Source organism: Stegodyphus dumicola, chromosome 10 (assembly GCF_044657685.1).
Source record: "Stegodyphus dumicola isolate Sdum_Otavi_A_Nest chromosome 10, ASM4465768v1".
Taxonomy (NCBI): domain Eukaryota; kingdom Metazoa; phylum Arthropoda; class Arachnida; order Araneae; family Eresidae; genus Stegodyphus; species Stegodyphus dumicola.
Window position 1 is genome coordinate 101,849,428 of NC_140777.1, and position 22,131 is coordinate 101,871,558.

Consider the following 22,131-nt stretch of genomic DNA (forward strand, 5'->3'; position numbering starts at 1 on the left):
AATTGATAAACAGATTTCGGATTTCAAAACATACTTTCGCTTTAGATCCTTTACATATTAACAAATATATATCGGAAATTCTATTTGATATAATCGAAAGTTTAAGCTTACTTTTATAAAATTGCTCTTACAGTCTGCAAAAAATAATAAGCCCGATCCAATTCGAAAATTAAGGAACAACGCAATCATCAACATTAACTGAAATAGATAATTAGATAATTTTTGCTTATACGTCCATTATACATAAAACACGCACGCGAAAACGTATTCTGCACTTGCGCACACTGATATGCGCAGTCGTAAAAGGTCTTAGGCGCACGCGTAAACGCCTATGCGCATGTGTCAACGCGGCGCATGCGCAGAAAGTTTTTAGTTTTGATGTCCGGATTATAGATCATTCCGAATTAACGACTTTTGACTGTATAAAATAAATAAAATATCCGAAAACTTTTACTTCTAAATCATCTATTACATTATACACGTCACGAACAAATTCATACCGCAAGCATTACAAATACTTAGTACGGTCAAAAGTCGTTAATCCGGACTCGTCGGGACTTCGGCGATTCCGGATTATAGATCATCAGTTTAAATCTCGTAAGATGGCATGCAGAAATTCTAAAATTAAAAATATGAAACCGTAATTTATGAAATAAAGAACAATTATGATCTAAAGGGTATCAAAATTTGCAAAAAGAAAAAGCTTAATATTTATTTGTTTACTTTATTAAACATTTCTTTCAATGTAAGTTGTTTAAGTTTTGCTTCGTTTCATGTGATAATACTTTCTCTTTAATTCTATTAAACAGACATAATTTCTTGTTCAGTTACAAAGTTACGCTGTTCAAGTCCTATAATTGCTGTGTCGAGAACACCGACTAATTTGTCAATCGAAATTTTTTCGTTTTCAATAACCTCTGTTACTTTCTTCGCTATCGAAAACGAATTATAATGACGAGGAACTTGTTTTAAATCATATCAAAGACGGAGCATATCGAGATGAAATACTACATTTGGTAAGGAATTATAAGCCAAATAAAATAAAAACATCTGCGCTGAAGATAAAGATAGTGTTGACAGATCAACTTCCAATTCATTACGCGCCCGCCGCGTGGCGATCCCCCCGCCGAGCAGCGTGAAATTGATAAACAGATTTCGGATTTCAAAACATACTTTCGCTTTAGATCCTTTACATATTAACAAATATATATCGGAAATTCTATTTGATATAATCGAAAGTTTAAGCTTACTTTTATAAAATTGCTCTTACAGTCTGCAAAAAATAATAAGCCGGATCCAATTCGAAAATTAAGGAACAACGCAATCATCAACATTAACTGAAATAGATAATTAGACAATTTTAGCTTATACGTCCATTATAATAAAACGCGCATGCGAAAACGTATTCTGCACTTGCGCACACTCATATGCGCAGTCGTAAAGGGTCTTACGCGCATGCGTAAACGCCTATGCGCATGTGTCAACGCGGCGCATGCGCAGAAAGTTTTTAGTTTTGAGGTCCGGATTATAGATCATTCCGAATTATGGGTGTCCGAATTAACGACTTTTGACTGTATCAAATATTTAAATTATTTCCATGCACGTTTACTTCAACTTAAACGTATACCAAATTCCTACAAACATAAAATTCACAAAATAACTATTATTTAATTAAAATATCACTAAACCATGTACACGCCGACTTATTTTTACTTAAAAAAACATCCCAGAATTGCACAAAAATGGCATTGCGCACACCGTTCACTATATCCATGTACACTGCTTTTTTCTCATAAATTAGAAAAATTTCACGAAAATACATGACAATTTTCTCAATCTTTAAACACGGTAAAAAGAACATATATGAAATTACCTGATCGCGAAAAAGTAATGAACATTTCCACATATCAAATAAATAAAATATCCAAAAACTTTTACCTCTAAATCATCTATTACATTATACACGTCACCAACGAATTCATACCGCAACCATTACAAATACTTATTGTCAGATATTTAAATTATTTCCATGCACGTTTACTTCAACTAAAACGTATACCAAATTCCTACAAACATAAAATTCACAAAATAACTATCATTTAATTAAAATATAATTAAATTCAAAAACTCTATATAAATGAGCACATACATTAAATTAATACATACATAAATACCCATTTCGAATTCACTTTAGTTACGGCCATGGGATCCAAAAATTCACGAACACTGTTTCACACAACACAGAATAAAGCCAAATACAAAATTTCCAGATTTTCCCCCGATTTCCCCCCTTTTCCGATTAAAGAACCGTAATTTGCCAAACAGTGGGAAGAGTGTTTAGGTTGCTAGCGCAGATGATAGCAACCTAAATGCTCTTAAGATAAAGAAAGGGATATTTTTTTTTCTATATGGTTGATACTTAGCTTTGGGTGTTGTGACTTTGCAGATAAATCTTTGTGCTGATGATCACATTACTTTGTCATTAGATGTTTTGAATTCACTGTATAATTATTTTCTAAATAAATTTTATTAAAAAATACTTACACTTGTAATTAGAATAAGATAATTTTATTTTTATACAAGAAAATTACAAAATATGTTCTTTTTCCGTACTTATGGCTCACATTATCCCATGTGTATTTACATATAATTAATTTCTCAATAAATTAATGAAAAATTTTTAATTATAGACTTAAATAAATTAATTACAATTCTAATCAGAATAAAATGATTTTATTTTTATAGAATAAAATATGTTCTTTTTCTAACTTACTGCTCGTATTTCCAGATAATTTCTAATTAGAATGAAATTTTTTAAAATTATCTACTTAATATTTAAATATAGGGGAGTCTGACTGTAACAAACAGGAATTAATTTCTAAATAAATTAATTGTACTTCTAATACAAATATATATATATATATATATTTAATTTATGGAAGTCATTTGTTTAATCTAACCAAATGCCTCTTTTCTAATTATGTCCATGTATAAATATGATTAGGATTATTTAGAATATCAAAAGCACTCTCAGGCTACTTCCTTAAAGAGAGGGAAGTCTGTTAGCCATGGCTTGACTTCGAGACGAACTACCAATGTGCAATAGTTTTACCCTTCAGCCACAGAAAAACACCCTGTATCATAAAAGCAGTTTTTTTTAACCCCTCATAATTAAATTTATATTCAAATATAATTATTAAAAATGCAATAAAATGATAATCAGACTTTGAAATGTTAATAAGTTAGTATAAAATATTAAGCAAACATTATTCTGTTTTCTACGTCAAGCATATTTCACTGATTTCTTTATATAGAGGATTTGTGGATTAAAAGTTGGGTATATCAGTAAAAAATCTAAACCATTAGCCAAAACATGAGCTTTTCTTTATTTTTTCGCAAAAAAGGAATAAAAGTTAATTAAAGTCATATCTTCAGAAAACTTTTAATATAAATCTTATTCAACGATTTGATGTGTTATTCATGTTCATGTTTAATAGTAATGAATGCAAAATAAACTGAAACTTCAAATAAGTAAAACATAGAAATCTTTGCATCACTGTATTTGCAACAAATGCATAACTGAAATATATTCGCAGACCACGTAAAATTGCTTCGGGGGCCATCAGTTTGAAACCAGTGGTATAGATCATGATCAGATTGTGCAAGAATAATATTTTAGGATTTAACTTTTCATGGAATAAATAAAAATTCAAATAAACTTATCCTATTTTATTTGATTGGTCTCTTTCTGAAATATCACAATTGCATAGCGTCATGAAAAGCCATAGAAGCGCTTGTTACAAATCTTGTTTCCCTGCAGTTATGCAATTCAGGATTACATTTCTTTAGTTACCTACATGAAAATTATTTTTACACTTAAACCAGAAAAAAGAATAAAAATAACCCTCTTAACCTTAGTAATCGAACTTATACGCTTAAAAGAATCCGGAATGTAAAATATAAACCTGACTGTATGATTGAATAGCCTGGAATACATTTCAAGGATGCAATATTATTGTGGAAATACATGCATATTTTATTATTTTGATTTTTCTTCATTAACTAGGTGATATGTATCGCATTTTCGAGATCATTACTGCATTTATATAAAGAACATGTTTTCAAACATATACTATAACCATTATTAAGGATAATTGTTCAAATTAATGGTAAGAATTAAAAAAGAGATGTATAAAAGTTAATAATGCTGGAGTTATATATTTCATAGTATAAAATACTAAGATGAAAAAAAGTATGTATATTTACTTAATTACAACAATAACTAATCATTTACAATTTGTTCTGTGTAAATGGTTTATCATCTCAATGAAAACACTACACTTTGCCTAATGTGATTTTCCCCGATATTGGGCTGAGAGGAAAATTTCGGAAAGTGCCCTTTTGATGCTATTTCCTTCTTGGTGTCAAAAAATTCCTCCCAAGGATAGGACAGTTTTTTGCAATTCAAGATGGCAGAAAAAATTGCACCAAGTGCCACTTATCTGAGTTTTCATCTGATAAGCATGCGCAAGAAATAGACATAAGTATAATAAACAACTACAGTCAAAAGTCGCTAATTCGGACACAAATAATCCGGACCTCAAAGCTACAAACTTTCTGCGCATGCGTCGCATTCGCACAGGCGTTTGAGAGTGCGCGTAAGACCTTTGCGGCTGCGAATATGTTTGTGCACATGCGCGTTTAATGTGTAACGGAGGTATAAGCTAAGCTAAAATTATCTAATTAAGTTAACGTTGCACATTGCGTTGTTCCTTAATCTTCGAATTGGATCCGGCTTATTATTTTTTGCAGACTGTTAGAGCAATTTCATAAAAGTAAGCTTGAATTTTCAATTATATCAAATAGAATTTCCTATATATATTTACTAATATGTAATTTGTATCTACAAAGCGAAAGTATGTTTTGAAATCCGAAATCTGTTTATCAATTTCATGCTGCGGATTTGAAGTTGATCTGTCAGCACTATCCTTATCTTCAGGGCAGATGTTTTTATTTTATTTGGCTTATAATTCCTTACTAAGTGTAGTCTTTCATGTTGATGTACTCCGTGTTTGATATGATTTAAATCAAGCTCCTCGTCATTATAATTCGCTTCCGATAGTGAAGAAAGTGACCCAGAGGTTATTGAAAACGAAAACATTTCGATTGACAAATTAGTCGGTATTCTCAATACAGCAATTATAGGACTTGAACAGCGGAACTTTGTAACTAAACAAGAAATTATGTCTGTTTAATAGAATTAAAGAATTAAAGAGAGAGTATTATCACATGAAACGAAGCAACTTACATTGAAAGAAATGTTTAATAAAGTAAACAAATAAATATGAAGCTTTTTTTTTTTTTTTTTTTTTTTTTTGTACATTTTGATACCCTTTAGATCATAATTGTTCTTTATTTCATAAATTATGGTTTCATATTTTTAATTTTGTAATTTCTGCATGCCATCTTACCAGATTTAAACTGATGATCTATAATCCGGAATCGCCGAAGTCCCGATGAGTCCGGATTAATGACTTTTGACTGTATAACTATTTGAATTAAGAATAACTGATTTGTTATTTACATAAATCCAGAACCAGCACCAAGGCTCGTAAGGCCACACCGAGTTACAGAATTTAAGACCCACAGAGACTGCATCAAGATATCTAGCGCTTGCTCTCAATAAGGCTTAAGTATATATGGGAATTTATTTATTCAGAACTCTGATAAGCCTTAAGCGTGTGCAAGACATATAATAAATAACTAATACAATTCAGGCTTAAATGTCTCAGTGCTCAATAGAAGTAAGATAAAAATTAACGGAACAACTTGTCATTAATATCACCAAGCTCATGATTCCAAAATCTAGAATCGCCGAACTCCCGATCTCAGACTTTGTGCTGTAGGAGTTTGGTAAAAAAAACCACATACAGTCAAAAGTCGTTAATCCGGACTCGTCGGGACTTCGGAGATTCCGGATTATAGATCATCAGTTTAAATCTGGTAAGATGGCATGCAGAAATTATAAAATTAAAAATATGAAACCGTAATTTATGAAATAAAGAACAATTATGATCTAAAGGGTATCAAAATTTACAAAAAAAAAAAAAAAGCTTAATATTTATTTGTTTACTTTATTAAACATTTCTTTCAATGTAAGTTGTTTAAGTTGCTTCGTTTTTTATGTGATAATACATTCTCTTTAATTCTTTAAACAGACATAATTTCTTGTTCAGTTACAAAGTTCTGCTGTTCAAGTCCTATAATTGCTGTGTCGAGAATACTGACTAATTTGTCAATTGAAATTTTTTCGTTTTCAATAACCTCTGTTACTTTCTTTGCTATCGGAAGCGAATTAAAATAACGAGGAATTTGATTTAAATCATAACAAAGATGGAGTACATCGAGATGAAATACTACATTTAATAAGGAATTTTATAAGCCAAATAAAATAGAAACATCTGCCCTGAAGATAAGGATAGTGCTGACAGATCAACTTCCAATTCATTGCTCGGCGTTAAAGATAAACAAAGTTTAGATAAGCAAACGTTAAAGTTTAGATAAACAAAGGATATGCCTTTATCCATTTTTTGTAGCAATTCCACTTTCTGTTTAATGAACTTCGAAACATACTTTCTGTAGATCATTTACATATTAATAAATATATATCAAAAATTCTATTTGACATAATCGAAAGTTCAAGCTTACTTTTATAAAATTGCTCTAACAGTCTGCAAAAAATAATAAGCCGGATCCAATTCGAAGATTAAGGAACAACGCCATCTGCAACATTAACTGAAATAGATAATTAAATAATTATAGCTTAGCTTATACCGTCCGTTATACATTAAACGTGCAGTCGTAAACGTATTTTGCGCACGCGCACAAGCATATTCTCAGCCGTAAAGGCCTTATGCGCATGCGTCAACGCGACGCATGTGCAGAAAGTTTGAAGTTTTGAGGTCTGGATTATGGGTATCCGAATTAACGACTTTTGACTGTAGTTGGAATTTCTGCAATAAAACATTTAATATACAGTATGGTTTAAGTCAGCAGCTTCTTTTCCATATGAGTAAAAAACCTCACACATGTTAAAGTATGACTAGGCACTTTGCTTTCAAGTCTTATTTGCCAAAGCATGTGCTAAAATATGTTGTCAGAGATGTATCTAGTAAATAAAAAAATATTTCTATCATGGAAGTATCACGTAACTAATTATTTGTTAACTTAAGAAATATATACATTTAGTAATGAAAAAAACAATTTTTTTTTAAAATGTTGCTATTCAGACTGCAGCATGCTCTGTTAGACATTAATTAAAAATCTTTTTTTACATCATGATGTTAATGTCTTGTAACATTTTCCTTTTACATTATTAGTTCTTTAAATTTTTACTATTGTTGTCATTTAAGTAGCAATTTGTAAAATTTTGTACGAAGTGTATGTTATTGACTTCTGTTACATGTAACATGTATGTTCTGTTACATGAACATACATTTCATTAAATTATTTAATGCAATGTATGTTCATTTCACATTTTAATAGTCAAGTGTTTTTTATTCAGTACTGTTTTTTATGTAATGTAGAAGTGTGAGATGGTATATTTAATAAGTTTTGCCTCTAAATCTAACCACAACTTCACTGCGATTTTTTCCCCCATTTAAGTGTTACATTTTATGCATGTGGTATATTTTCATTTGGTATTAAAATTTGAAAAATGCTTACTAATCTGTTCTTGATGTTATCACATTTTTATTCTAACATCAAAGCAAATTTAGGTACCGTTCTGTTATCGGGACCGGACTCAAAAATGTACATTGTATATGTATACACATGCATTCATGTGTACATATATAGATTTCTGAATCTAGTCCTGATAACAGAACAGTACCCAAATTTATACTAATAATTTTATTTGCAATATGTGGTATGTTTGATGCTGCATAAATGTGTTACACGAGTTATTTTGTTTAATGTTAAAGTCAGATTATATTGGATGACAATTTTTTTTTTATTTATATGTAACAAGAGAATTTACTTTTCTTTCATAATCAGCACATTAATACACTTTATTGATGATGTAGATATTCATTGTGATTGTATTTTAAATAGAGTGGCATTTTTTTGGAAGTGTTAAGGCTACAAGAATCAGTGTAATATTCATAACTTTGCAGGACATTTTTGAAGGCTTAAATATATAGAACCTTGTTCTTCAACTGCAGAAGTATAAATGAATGTGCTTCTTTATTTGCACTCCTGAAGAAGGCTGTATATGTAAACTTTCCAAACTAGTTCTGCAAATCTATAAATATTAAGTTAATTCTTGTTGTTTTCACACTGCAAATGATCATTATTCATGTGTTAACTCAAACAATGGAATTCTGCTAACACATTGTTGTGGTCATCAAGTAAATGAAATTTAGGATGTAATAAATTAAAAAATATTTCTTTGTACTTTTATTTTACCATAGAGTAGGATCTTCAATAAGAATCAAAATAATCTGGGTAGTGATTTGAATGCATACTACCTCTGTTGTTATCGAAATAATGTTTCTTTAAAAATTTCTGTCAACAATATTATATGTGTAACTTTCATTTTCCTGTTTTGCAAATCCCATGGATGCAGGAAGAAAATAAAACATGCTGAATAGTGTAATAACCCATCATAAAAAAAACTCCCCAATGACAAATTTTAATTTGTATTTTGAATTAATTTGTATTTTTATTTGGAATACCTTTTTTTTTTTGAAAGCTAATAATTAACTGGATTAAAAATTATTTTTTTCCAACTTTTACTTTTTAACTAGAAAAGTATCTGCAGTTATCGTCATAGATTAATTTTTCTCAAATTTGGTCATTTATTTGTTATTTGATTAACTGAATATCGCAAAATGTGAACAAGTAAAGGAAGAGATGTCTACATTGAAGATATTCTGAGAAAAACATGCATATTACATACGAGGAAAATCATGAATGCATCTACACAAACGACTAGTTCACCAGGGCCGAATGTATAACAAGGTATATAGAGGCTGTTTGCATATTTTTTAGATGATTTTCATTGTATTTACAGAAATATTTTACCTAAAACTTTTGTGTTTTAAATGATGTATTTAATAACCCTTATTCTTTACTATTTACACCGTAATTTTCAAGACAAAGCCTTTTGCAGTATAGGAAGAAGTATTTTATACCATTCCTCTTGAACAGCTTTCTAAAGTCCAACGAGTACTGTAGGTCGACATTTGGACAATCCACTTTTTTAAAAGTCCAAAAGCACAGATATCCAAGAGGTAATTATCATTAGGTGATTTAGCAGGGATATAACCTTGTTACCCATTTCTTGTTCCTCCTTTTTTTTTTTTTTTTTTTTTTTTTTTTTTCAGGAAATTAACAGCAGATTTTGACATGTGGCTGCTTGGACAGACTGATGGCACTTTCGGTAAAGAGGTGTTTTGTATTTGAAAATTAAGTATAAAATATGTTTCTGGTAATATGCGAGGTTGACCATTGCAGTTTTCTCCACTAATTTTTATTTTTCGTTATATCAAAAACCAACAACAATTATAGATCCTTTTGAAAAACTCTCTTTAGATTTTAAGATTTTTTTTCATCTTTTTGATGATAACAAATGGATTTCTTTTCATTGTATCATTTAAATACATCCAAGATTCATCTGCTGTGGCAGTATTTTTCCATTTTAGTTCAGACAAGTGTTTCTCATGGAGAATTTGTCTGTGTTCTACATTTGGTGATATATCATGTAGAAAGACAATGCACATTATATTTTCCCTAATTACTTTGTTTCCAGTTGATATTGAGCATTTTAAGGATTTTGCAACTCTTCTTTGACTTGGTGGATTTTCTTTTGACATTAAGGATCTTACCTTTGCAATATTTGAAACACTCCATTTTTTTTCTTGGATGTATGCTTAGAAAAATTTTTCTCCTCTAAGCAAAACTTTGACGTTTTTTTCCTTTCTTGTTGACGGTGTTACCTATTGTAGGTTTATATATCAAAAGACCATGGCTTTCACAGCATTTTCTAATAGCTAGATACAAATAATTTTCTCAGAAAGAAGCCAGACATAACCTTCCATTCATGGCTTCTTTAAAAGTGACATTTTGCATGAAAACAAAACTTTCAAATAACAGATGATAATTTATACTTTCAAAAATATATTTGCAGTTAAAAAAAAATTCCAAGCAGATTTTATTTTTTAAACAAAATCATCTAAAAAATGTGTGAACAGCCTCTGTATGATTTATACTGCTCTCTGCAGTACAGTTGCCAGAATATTTTAATTACTAATACTTTTTATAAATTGTTTAATATTTAAAAATGCTGAGCAAGGATGCCTCAGTGCAACTATGCTTTTAACTGCTAACTTAAATACTATGCATCCTCTGCTTAAGATATGAATTTAGACTGATATTGAGAAGATATTGTAAATGTAAGAAAATGTAATGTCTGGAAGTTGAACAATATGCTTTTTTTCTACAAAATGTGAAACTTTCACTTTTCTCCTTATTTCGAGTAATAAAATCTATAACACCAAATTATTTTTTAAAGATTTCTAAATTAAGGGCCAGCATTAAAGAATATCAAATCAAATATTGTGAAATGTATGATACAGAATTTGTTTTCAAAGCTATTAACATATAATACTTACAAAATGAGAATGATTTTATTTAATCTTTAAAACATACATATTTAACAAAAAATTAATAGCTTTACCAAAACACAACATTTCAAAAATACACCTTTACCGATACTGTTCATCAGTGATCCTTTAAATAATACGTAACATTATATATAATATTAGATGACATGACCAGCATGAAAACAATTAAATGACATGCCTGAAGTATTATATATCACATTTTATAAGAATATTCTGATAACATACATAACATGCATCAGTAATGAAAGACGATAATACTTTTAACATTGTTCTTAAAATTTTATATCTGTATTTCTGAAATTAGGCATCTTAGTCTAGCACAGATTTTGAATAAAACTAGCAATTTCAGGGAAGATCAGACACTGATTTACTTTCAAACATTTGTATTTAAAATGTTCATAAAATTTGGTGGATAGCAAAAGCATTGCTAAATATTCGGATAATATAAAATAGGCTTCAATTAACAGCACATTTTTTAAGATTTATCTCTAAACTTTATGATTAAGAGCAAAAAAAAATATTTCTGACTTTAAAATATTTTCAAATCTTGGTCGAAGTACTATAGTAATTGACATAAATTACAACACTTTATATATATAAAATATGCATACTCACTTGAACTAGTTAAAAAAATTCAACTTTAATGATTTTGATAGGTTTAATAATATTGTTATATTGTTTAAGGAGTAACATTATCTGATTCAGTTGGAAGTAAACATTCCACAAAAAAAAAAAAAAAAAAAAAAAAAAAAAACATCTAATAAAGAATGAATTTTGCAAATTATTAAATTTTTTCTTCATCCTAATAATAGATACTTTTCCGTTTTGCTGGCGCAAACGATAAAGTCGCCAATAATGGTACAACTGATGTCGGAATATCTTCGCTGGTAACCTTTTACGCCTCATTTTCGAAACAAGTCGCAACTATTTCTTATCAGATTGTTTCCTGGCATACAATTACATAGAATTTTTACAAGATAGTTAATTAAGATGATTCGCGGTAATTAAGTCAATTAGAATGCAATCACACCGCTTACCCGAAAGCGAAAATATACAAAAGGCAAAATCAAAGAGTTACATTCATCCATTCTAATGAGAATGCACTAGCGAAGTAAAGCACTGGGGTTTTATATAATTTCTGAGTAAGTTATTTGTACGAATTGAAATAATTCTTGCATTTAAACTTGCATTCCAAATTAAAATTTAACTTGAAATCAATGTAAATAATTACTGAGAGAATTAGATTTTTGTAGCGTAGTTTACGTGAAATGAGATCACTAGGGGTCACATAGTTCAGGATGTTGAACTATGAAAGCATAGTAAATTTTTAAATTTATTTCTTTTCACAAATTTATTGTCTTTATTTATTGGCATTTTATAAAATTTTAAACCATATTAAAATGTTTATGCCTTCAGAATAAAAAATTCTTAGAACTAACATCCGTTAACATTTTTTTATGCGTATGCTATATCTGGTCGCCAACAAAGTCTGCTTGGCGAGATTTGTGCCGGCGAAACGGAAAAGTACCTAATAATATTTTACTGAGCACTTTGATAAATATTAGCAAATAATAATATTTTTCTTGACAACAGTGATGATAAAAATGTTTCTGTGCAGTAATTCCTTTATATGTTACTGATAAGGAAAATCTTCTGTTTTGCTAACTGACATAGAATATTGCAATTCTTTATTTAATTGTGTAGACAGAAGAAAATATTTCTACTTGTATAGCATATAAAAACTAAAAAGATTTCCTTCTACAAAACGGATCATCAAATTTTGAAGACTCGTGAAATAATTACACCATTAACAAAATTGTTCTATTATATAAACGCATACAATTACAGTCTTACACAATACAAATTCACACAAATTTGAATAAACAGCTTGTTCTAAATTATCACGTTGTTAAAGAACATACTATATAGTATTATATAAATGTTCTATATAGTATCAGATACAGTTTCAAAAAATTATACACAACACTAAAAACCATACTTCCATAAACACTGATAATGAAGCAAGAGAGTGAATCCATAACATATATGTTTATGTTTGTGGGTGGGGTAGTTGTGTGAAGAGAGATCTATAAAAATACAGGCTACCACACTATATTATGGATTTTTCTTGCTTTACATACAGTCTGTAACTTTATTATTTACATCTTCACATTTTATGAATTTCTGCATAAAACCATGAATATAAAGCTTGATTGTATACATTTATACAAAGTTACACTTTATACACAGAACAGTATCATAAAATTAAAATTTACATTTGAATAGAATTGAAATAGTAATGCATTCCTTATATCCCATTTATTCTATTTTAATTAAAAAATTATTATAAACTTGAATAAGAATTCATTATATGAAATTAGATAAATAGAAGACTTCACAATTTCAAGAAAAATAGTCATTTAAATATCAACTAAAAAATACTACACCCTCAAAGATATCAACATCTTTTTTCCTTCAATGTATCAAACTGTTCGATAGCATTAAAATACATATTATTACACACACAAAAAAAAAGTTTTTATATACATTTTCTAATTACAAACATACAATGGAAGGAAGTATTACTATTATATTACACAAATTAGAGATTGAACAAAAAAGATTTTTTTTATCTTGGACCTCTTTAATGATTATATATATACTAAATTTAAATTGCACATAACATTAACACAATGTACAATACATAGATTTACATATAATTGTTTCATCAAGTCATATAACAAAAATTAATAAAATTCCAGCTTTTCTCTAATTCAAATAAGAAAAGTATGCTAAAGCAGCAAATTATACAACATGGTTAGCATTTTTTAATACAATCATAGTAATATTGGAGGCATTAATTAACAGCTTAAATTAATAAATTATATATGTCATAACACATCAAATTTACATATTTAAGAATTAGTTTTTCAAATACATTTCTAATGTTACATTAAGAAAAATAACAAAATTATACACATAGTTCATTACAGAAATAAAGGGAATACTGTATTATGATTAATTTTGCTAAATTAATCATAATATAGTAGTCCTTTACTAAATAATGGAAGTTGAAAATTATAAGGGCAAAAACTGAAATATAGATATTTTACCATAACAGTCAATTACCATATATACCAAAAGTTACATTTTAAAAATATATTTAAGAATTCCAGAAAATGTGAGCAATAGTCTTGGTAGGTAGGTAGCATTCAATAACAAACATAACATATATATAAAAGGCATTGTGGATCTTAAGAATCATTTATGCCTCAATTTTTCTTTTCTTGTTTTATTAAAAACTATAAAACTTCTACATGTGAATAGAAATCCATATACATATATACAAAGTTTCAGTACTTTAAAAATTATGAAGCTTTAAACAATTCAAACATCAAAATTATTAAATGCTAAAATATGGAATTATTAGCTATATTGCACGCAGAATATATTCAAAAATGATCTCTAAGTATACCAAATTAAAAAAATTAATGACACAAAGAAAGTTTGTTTCATAATATGGAAACAAGAAGTGAGAAAAAACTAAATAAAACATCTAACTCTGAATGGAATCAAAACATCTTTATTAAATTATTAAAAGATCTACACACTTGTTTTTCTGTGTACTGCACTATGAAAATTGCAACTGTACAGTAAATTCTGCCTGCAAAATTTAATTAATAAATTTCGATTACCAACTACTTACAGTAATAGTTTTGATGTTTAAATATGAATGAATATTAATTAATATATGGATTTAAATGTTTAAATATGTATGAAATGGTTTTTTGGCCTCTAAGTTTATACTCATGAGAATAGAAGACTGAGATATCAAAATTATGAAAATTTCTTTGTTTCATATAAATTATGTTTTATATGGACTTATTAAGAAGTCAGAATTAAACAATTTTACCATTAAAAATTGTATTAAATGAAGCTAACAGAGTAGAAACTGAGTAGTAAAAATTCATTCAAACCTGAATCTCTTACATATTTACTTGAATTCTGAAAAATTAAATACATCAGTGATGTAAGTAGATTAATCCTCTGCTAATGATTTGAAGATATACAAATGACATAAAAATACACCCATAGTGCTACAAAAGGAAAATAATCCATTTTTGTGCAAGACAATAAAAACTGCAAAATACTGAAGTTATTTCTGATATTTGATGATAAAACTGGGAGTACAGGGTTAAAATAGGAGGAATTTTCATGAAGTCTGTTAGATTCATTAGGAAAGTTTTAGCTTAAAAAGATGATGAATTCTTTGCGAAACACTACGTGAAAGACTTCCAGGTAGTTGCTGATGTTTCTTTATCATGCACTTCATTCTTTCAGCAACCTATTAAAAGTAAATGTTTAAAAAATTATTAAAAAAGATTCAGAGTACAGCTCAAAATAACAAGTATCAACTTACATTTATTTAATAGATAGTAATTTTACAATTTATAAAGATTTTTTCCAATTCATATTTTAGTTTCCCAGATATATTTGATAAGATCTCTCAATATCAATATAATAAATATGTACAATGGAACCTCACTTGACGAGCTTTTTTCCCAAATCTTACTAGTAATGTGAAACAATTTTTTTCCATAAGAATCAATGCAAAATAGGATAATGTGTTCCATTGTGAAAAAAATACACTAATAGATTTATAATAATGTAAGTAATTTATTATTTATAATACATCCTTTTTTTACAAGAAAGTTGTCTAAAGACATTTGTTTTTGCGTACGCCTCAAAATTTGGGGAAAATTCGACACATCATCATCATTAAATAAACTGTTAATGCATTTAGCTATTGCCTTATTAGGGTGATGTTTCTCAACATACTATTAACAGTTTTTCTTGGTTTCAGCATCTTCCTTACTCAACCTGTTTTTATGAGGCTGTTATCTTCTCCATTACTTCTTGCTGTGACACAGAATGATGCTCCATTAGCTTTTCGGTGGTCAGTTCCTGGTTATGTTCTTTCATTAGATTATCGATGTCATTGCTATCCACCTGTAGCCATATAATCTTGATCAGAGAACAAAATCTCACCAATTACAGGCTCCACAGGAATTTGCTCAACCCCCCCCCCCGAGGTGTATTCTATAGTGCTGTCCAGCCAAAGCTTCTTCCACAGAGAAATAAGTGTTTTCTTGCTGACCGCCTCCCATGTCCTGTCAATCATCTTGAGGCAAGCAACGAAGTGAAAGTGGTCATCCCCAAATACTCTGACACTGAGATTGATACCTTCAGCTGCCTCAGAACAATGCTTGAAGAGTGCATTAATGTAGACCTTTTTAAAACTTGAAATAACCTTCTAATTCATCGGCTGCTGTAAAGAAGTGGTGTTGGGAGGCAGAAACTCGACATATTTAAATTCTTCAACGAGATTATTTTCTAGGCATGGAGATGTGCAAGAATGTTGTTCAAAACAAGTAAGCCAATAAGTGGCAAATTCATCTCAAGCAGGGTGTTTTTTTTTTTTTTTTTTTTTTTTTTTTTTTTTTTTTTTTTAACATACGGAGCAAACACTTTATTGATCCAACCTGTAAAAAGGCAATGTGCCTTGTTGTTGGACTTTTGCCTGTTCCTCTGAGCTTTATACTTCTTTAAGGCATGTGGATTGTATGAATGGTAAAAATGCAATGGTTTAATTTTCTATTATCACTTGTATTTTTACAAAATAACAGTGTGAGACAGTCTTTCATCAGCTTGTGCACCAGCAGTGCCTTTCTTTCTACTGTAAATACGTTTGCTTCAGCATCATATTCCAGAAGAGACTCATCACAATTTAAAACCTGCTGCATCAAGTAACCCTCAGAATTTAGAAGTTTCTGGAATATGGTAATGAATTCTCAGCTGCCTGTATGTCTGAGCTTGACGCTTCTTCATACCTCACTACACTGTAGATGCCAGTTCTCATCTTAAAACTTTTTCAAACACGCACAGACTGCCTTAAAAGCTTCTTCAACTGATGATCCTGGCATCTTTTTAATGAGGTTAGCTTGTCAAGATTACATGAACATTGCACAGAAATTCTTGTTATACCCTTTGAAGCAACAATCTCCTCATCTTAGCCTTGTTTCTAAAGACAGTGCAAATCCTTGATGGAGACCAATTATATGTGTGCTAGATTAGCATATTTCCACCTCATTTTCGCTTCTTAATGATTTGTGGTTTGACTTCTATAGTGATTTTCCTTCTCTTACCAGTCTTTTTTGGAAAAAAAAAAAAATCTTTTATTTAAAAAAAAAAAAAAGTATAAGCATGCTTTGTATTAAAAAAATATATATGTATATGATATGTCTGAATACAATTTCAAAAGTGACAGTAATATGCTAGCTGAACACAGACTAATCACAGTAATAAAAAAAAACTGTAAATACTAGAAATATGTAGTATCACAATGTATTTGCATGTTTTCATCTTCACATTTATATACAAGGAGTATAGGTAATGACTTTTGTGAATGAATTTTAGGTTTCAAATAAAAGAGCTTTGGTGGTTTATAAAATTTCATAGTTACACAATACATCAGTACTAAGAATATCATACCACTCAAATGCTATTATTATTCACACAAGATTAATTTATAAAATTTCATAGTCACACTAAATATTTACACAATTAATGTCATGACACTAAAATGTTTTTATAGCTGACTAACCCAGCAGATGCTAATCATGTTTTTTATTTGACACCTCTGTATTTTTTATTCCTCTGCACATCAATTAATTTTGCAATCATTCAATAAATTGTAAAACTGATAAAGAACTATATTAAAATGTTCACTGATATCTTATTTTATATTAGAGGTGAATATGTATAATATTTGAGTAACTAATGTTTCAATAAAAACACATGCTGAAACTGGATAACAAAATGTATACTCACACATTTGCTTACGAAGCTTAAAATCAAGAGCGGCATTAGATAGCTTATTATTTCATTTAGCACTTTTCTACCATAAATTCAATAAAATATCTGATCTTAAAATTTTCAACTAACATTTTTTTACGAAAATAACTATATATTATTTTGTACATAATTTCTCATATAATTCCTAAAATTTGTAATGCTTTGAAATGCTTAAACTAGGCTTCGAAAGGGAAAATAGAAACTACATTTTATCACTTTATAAGGTATTTCTCCTATCTTCTTAACATGCCTTTGTAGGGTAGTGGTCAGCACGTTCAGTGCATATTCGAGAGGCCCATGGTTCAAGTTCCCATTGAAGGTGTTGCTCATTTTTCATTTCTCCTGCTTCGAAATAACCTAATAGCTCAATAAATGGCACCTGAAATAAAAGGTGCTAAATGATGATTCTTCACCACAAAAATTTGGCGACTGGGTCCCCTAAATCCCCAGTCACCCTTTAAAAGGGAAGTATATAATGTATTTCTTCCATCTTCTTAGCATGCCTTCGTAGTGTAGTGGTCAGCACGCTCAAAACGTATTCGTGAGGTCCGCGATTCGAGTCCCGGCGAAGACGTTGCTCATTTTTTATTCTTCTGCTTCAAAATAACCTAACAGCTCTACACTTACAAACATATGCAGCACAAAGTCTTTAATCCAGACTCGCCGGGACTTCGGAGATTCCGGATTAGGGGTTTTTCTGGATTATAGATCATAATTTAAATCTGGTAAGATGGCATGCAGAAATTATAAAATTAAAAATATGAAACCATAATTTATGAAATAAAGAGCTATTATGATCTAATGAGTATCAAAATTTACAAAAAAAATGCTTAATATTTACTTGTTTACTTTATTAAAAGTTTCTTTTAATGCTAGTTCTTTAAGTTGCTTTGTTTTATGTGCTAATACTTTCTCTTTAATTCTATAAACAGACATAATTTCTTGTTCAGTTACAAAGTTCCGCTGTTGAAGTCCTGTAATGGCTGTGCCGAGAATATCGACTAACTTGTCAATCGAAATTTTTTCGTTTTCACTAACCTCTCTGTCACTTTATTCATGCCTTTATCCATTTTTGAAGTAATTCCACTTTTTGTTTGGTGGACACCGAAACATGCTTTCGCTTTGTAGATCCTTTGGCAGCTCCAGAAACGGAAACTCTTTTTGACATAATATAAAAGTGAGCTTGAACAATTTTATAAAAGTTCAAGCTTACTTTTTATAAAATTGCTCTAACAGTCTGCAAAAAATAATAAGCTGGATCCAATTAGAAGATTAAGGAACAATGCCATCTACAACATTAACTGAAATAGATAATTAGATAATTTTAGCCTAGCTTATACTGTCCGTTATACATTAAACGCGCATGCGTAAATGTATTATGCACATGCATATGTGCATGCGTAAAGGTATTATGCGCATGCGTAAACAAACATGCGCAGAAAGTTTGTAACTTTGAGGTACGGATTATAGAGAACATTCCGGATTATGGACATACGGATTAAAGACTTTGTACTTTATATATTTTACATTATATTATAGACTAACTTACAATCACAAAAAAATTATAACAGTTTAAGACAATATTATGAGCTTTTATTGGACAGCTTTACAGTAATGGATACTAAAAGGCATTTGCTTATACATAGTGTTTTAAAAAGAGTGTGAAATAAAGATATCTTGAGTTTTATGACATAAATGTTTTAGGAAAAATATATGAAAATTTAATCTTGCATAGGCTTTTTATAAAAAATGGTCTGTTAGCAAGCTGTTCTTCACCCTATTATTCCCCTCCCCCCAGGAAAGGGAAATGTTCTGTTATACACAATATTGGCTTAAGAAAAATTGCAAAAATTATATTGGATCAGTAGCAATTTCACCCAGACAAAGGACAGCAAAATAGCATGTTTGTATATGGTCCTCATAACTTGTAATTTATGAGAGATGTGTTTAACAAAGGATATGTTATTTTTTTACATAAAATATATCTGTAGCTTAGTTTTTCTATTTTTCATGTTCTGTTACATTATGCTACCCAGTTACTTATTACATATATCTCTTGAAAAGCTTTCCATGAGGCTAAGAACTTTTATTTATCATTCATATGATATGCCAAAATACCAGTTCTCAGAGCTGTTGATATTCAACAACTGCAAAATCTTCCTTTGATCTTTCAAATTAAAACTATGTCAAATCAGAGCAATTTATCCACATCTTAATAATTAATAATTTTATTTATTTTTAACTGACCTCAACTAAATTATGCTAAAAAATCTTGCACTAGGTGTTATTTTAAGTCACTAAATATCATTAACTTTGTCACTTTTTGATAATATGAAAACATTACTTAACAAATAAAAAAATAACATGCATTTAAAATATAACTGCATATCTGAATTTGAACAGCAATGCAGCTATAATGTGCTAATCATTCTCCCCTTCTTAAAAAAAAAAAAAAAAAAATGTTGGCAACATTAACTATTTTACAAAGAGGTACTTACTTTTTATAAGAATTCGAAAAATTGAAGGAAACTTGATTTAACTCATCACAAATCAATATTTTCAGCAGTTTTTATAATGGTATTTGTATTTCTTAAGTTGTGAATTTTTTACATATAATATTACTTCTATAAATATTCATTAATTCCCAAAGATTTGAATTGAGTATGTAATCACCTTTTAAAAGATTGACAACATGTACCTAAATCATAAAGGCTATGTTAATTACAATGTTTAAACTGCACTGACCCCCCCCCCAGAAAAAAAAAAGAGACCTTTCAGATTACTCGGTCATGATCGTAATTCATGCGGTATTTAACTTATCTGCATAATAACTTAATAAGCATTTATACCTCTTATGTAATTAATAAAAGTTATTTTTAATATAGTACAAGCCTGTCTATTTAAAGCATTTACCTAACCAAAAAGCTTAAATTGTCATTAGGTTTTTTGTTTTTTTTTCCCCTGAAGCAGGAGACATGAAAAATGTGCAATGTCTTCGCTGGGACTCAAACCCCAGACCTCTTGGATACATGTCAAGTGTGTTTCCAAAAACACCATGAAGGTATGCAGAAAGTAGGAATAAAATACCTTAAATACTCCCCGCTTTAAAGGGTGATTTGGAATTAGGGGACCCAATCACTAAATCCTGGTGGTGAGAATCATCCTCTCCCATCTTTTAGTTCAGGTGCCGCTTGTAGAGTTATTATGTTTTTTTGAAGGCAGAGACAAGAAATGTACATTGCCCTTGCCTGGACTCGAACCCTGAATCCCTTGACTATGCGTCGAGTATGCTTCCAATTACACCACCACAGCATTTAGAAAGGTAGGAGAAAATACCTTATATAAAAACCAGAAGATTTCTTCTCATTTTCTTTCACAAAAACAGTGCAAATGAGTCTTATAAAGGCATCATAAAGAACTTATAGAACTACTACATGGAATCCCTCCAGTAACATTTACAATGTGAATACAATTGCATGGCTTCTTTTCAAAAGATGTTGCCTGCACTCCTCTACCACATATACATTGTTATATCCATCACATGTTCTAAGAAATTGTCCTAGGAATTGGAAACTTCTAATACATATCTTTCCCAATGAACCATGTTGAACAAATAAAAACTGTTACCAGAGTGTTAGCACCAATAATGGTTAATCCTGATGATACACACGAACATAAAATAGTCATTGTTTTATGTAAACTTGATAAATTCTCAATAAGCAAATTAGTCTTTTTATAAGCAAATTTAATTTTTCTATAAGAAAATTTAGTTTTTCAGTAGGAGGATATAAGGTAACTACTTTGTATCAAACTTTCCCTTGTATTCTGAAAACTGATTAAAATTTTAAACCTGATGCTGTAGAGTATTTTCAAAGTTCAGGTTGGGCCATTATACGAATTTATTTGAAATTGGATAAACAATGGTGATGCCATGTGAAAAGTTATGATAAGTGATTTAAGTTTTTTACATGCTACATGCATCACTAATATCCGTACAATATCAAACTAAATAAAAAGTGGTCTGTTCATTTAAACTTCCGCCAGAATGGCTGATGCAAATAGTAGGGATCTCTGCAAATTTTTCATGGTTTCGAAATGAATTAAAAAAATAATAATAAATAAATAAAAAATACATAAATTAAAAAAAAAACGTTGCCTAACTTTAAAGGTAGGCTTTTAATAAAAAAATAAGGTGATAAATTTTACGATTTTAGATATGCAATTTCTTCTTCCGTTCATTTGGCTTATCTAACATGAACTGCATCTCTTATATGCTGAACTATCCAGAATTTTAACATATCTGGCATTTCCTGAGCTTTCTAGACGAAGTTTTCACTACACCATACAATTACATATTTCAGTATAGAATAATCACCGTGCATTCCCTAATAATATTTTTTAAATTAAATTATCCAGAATTTTAACATATCTGGCATTTCCTGAGCTTTCTAAACGAAGTTTTCACTAAACCATACAATTACATATTTCAGTATAGAATAATCACCGTGCATTCCCTAATAATATTTTTTAA

At 29.5% G+C, this 22,131-nt stretch overlaps 1 protein-coding gene across 5 annotated transcripts in view; it reads right to left on the reverse strand.

Annotated features, from left to right (window-relative positions):
• Window positions 1-10,669: 10,669 nt before the first annotated feature.
• LOC118198098 (DGAT1/2-independent enzyme synthesizing storage lipids-like) overlaps window positions 10,670-22,131 on the reverse strand; it is a 177,957-nt gene continuing 166,495 nt past the window's right edge. For all 5 annotated transcript variants that reach the window (XM_085825320.1, XM_085825321.1, XM_085825324.1 and 2 more), the window contains exon 9: window positions 10,670-15,030. In XM_085825320.1, coding sequence (XP_085681446.1) covers window positions 14,920-15,030 — 111 coding nt within the window. In that variant the 3' untranslated portion in view covers window positions 10,670-14,919. The remainder of the gene's footprint in view (window positions 15,031-22,131) is intronic.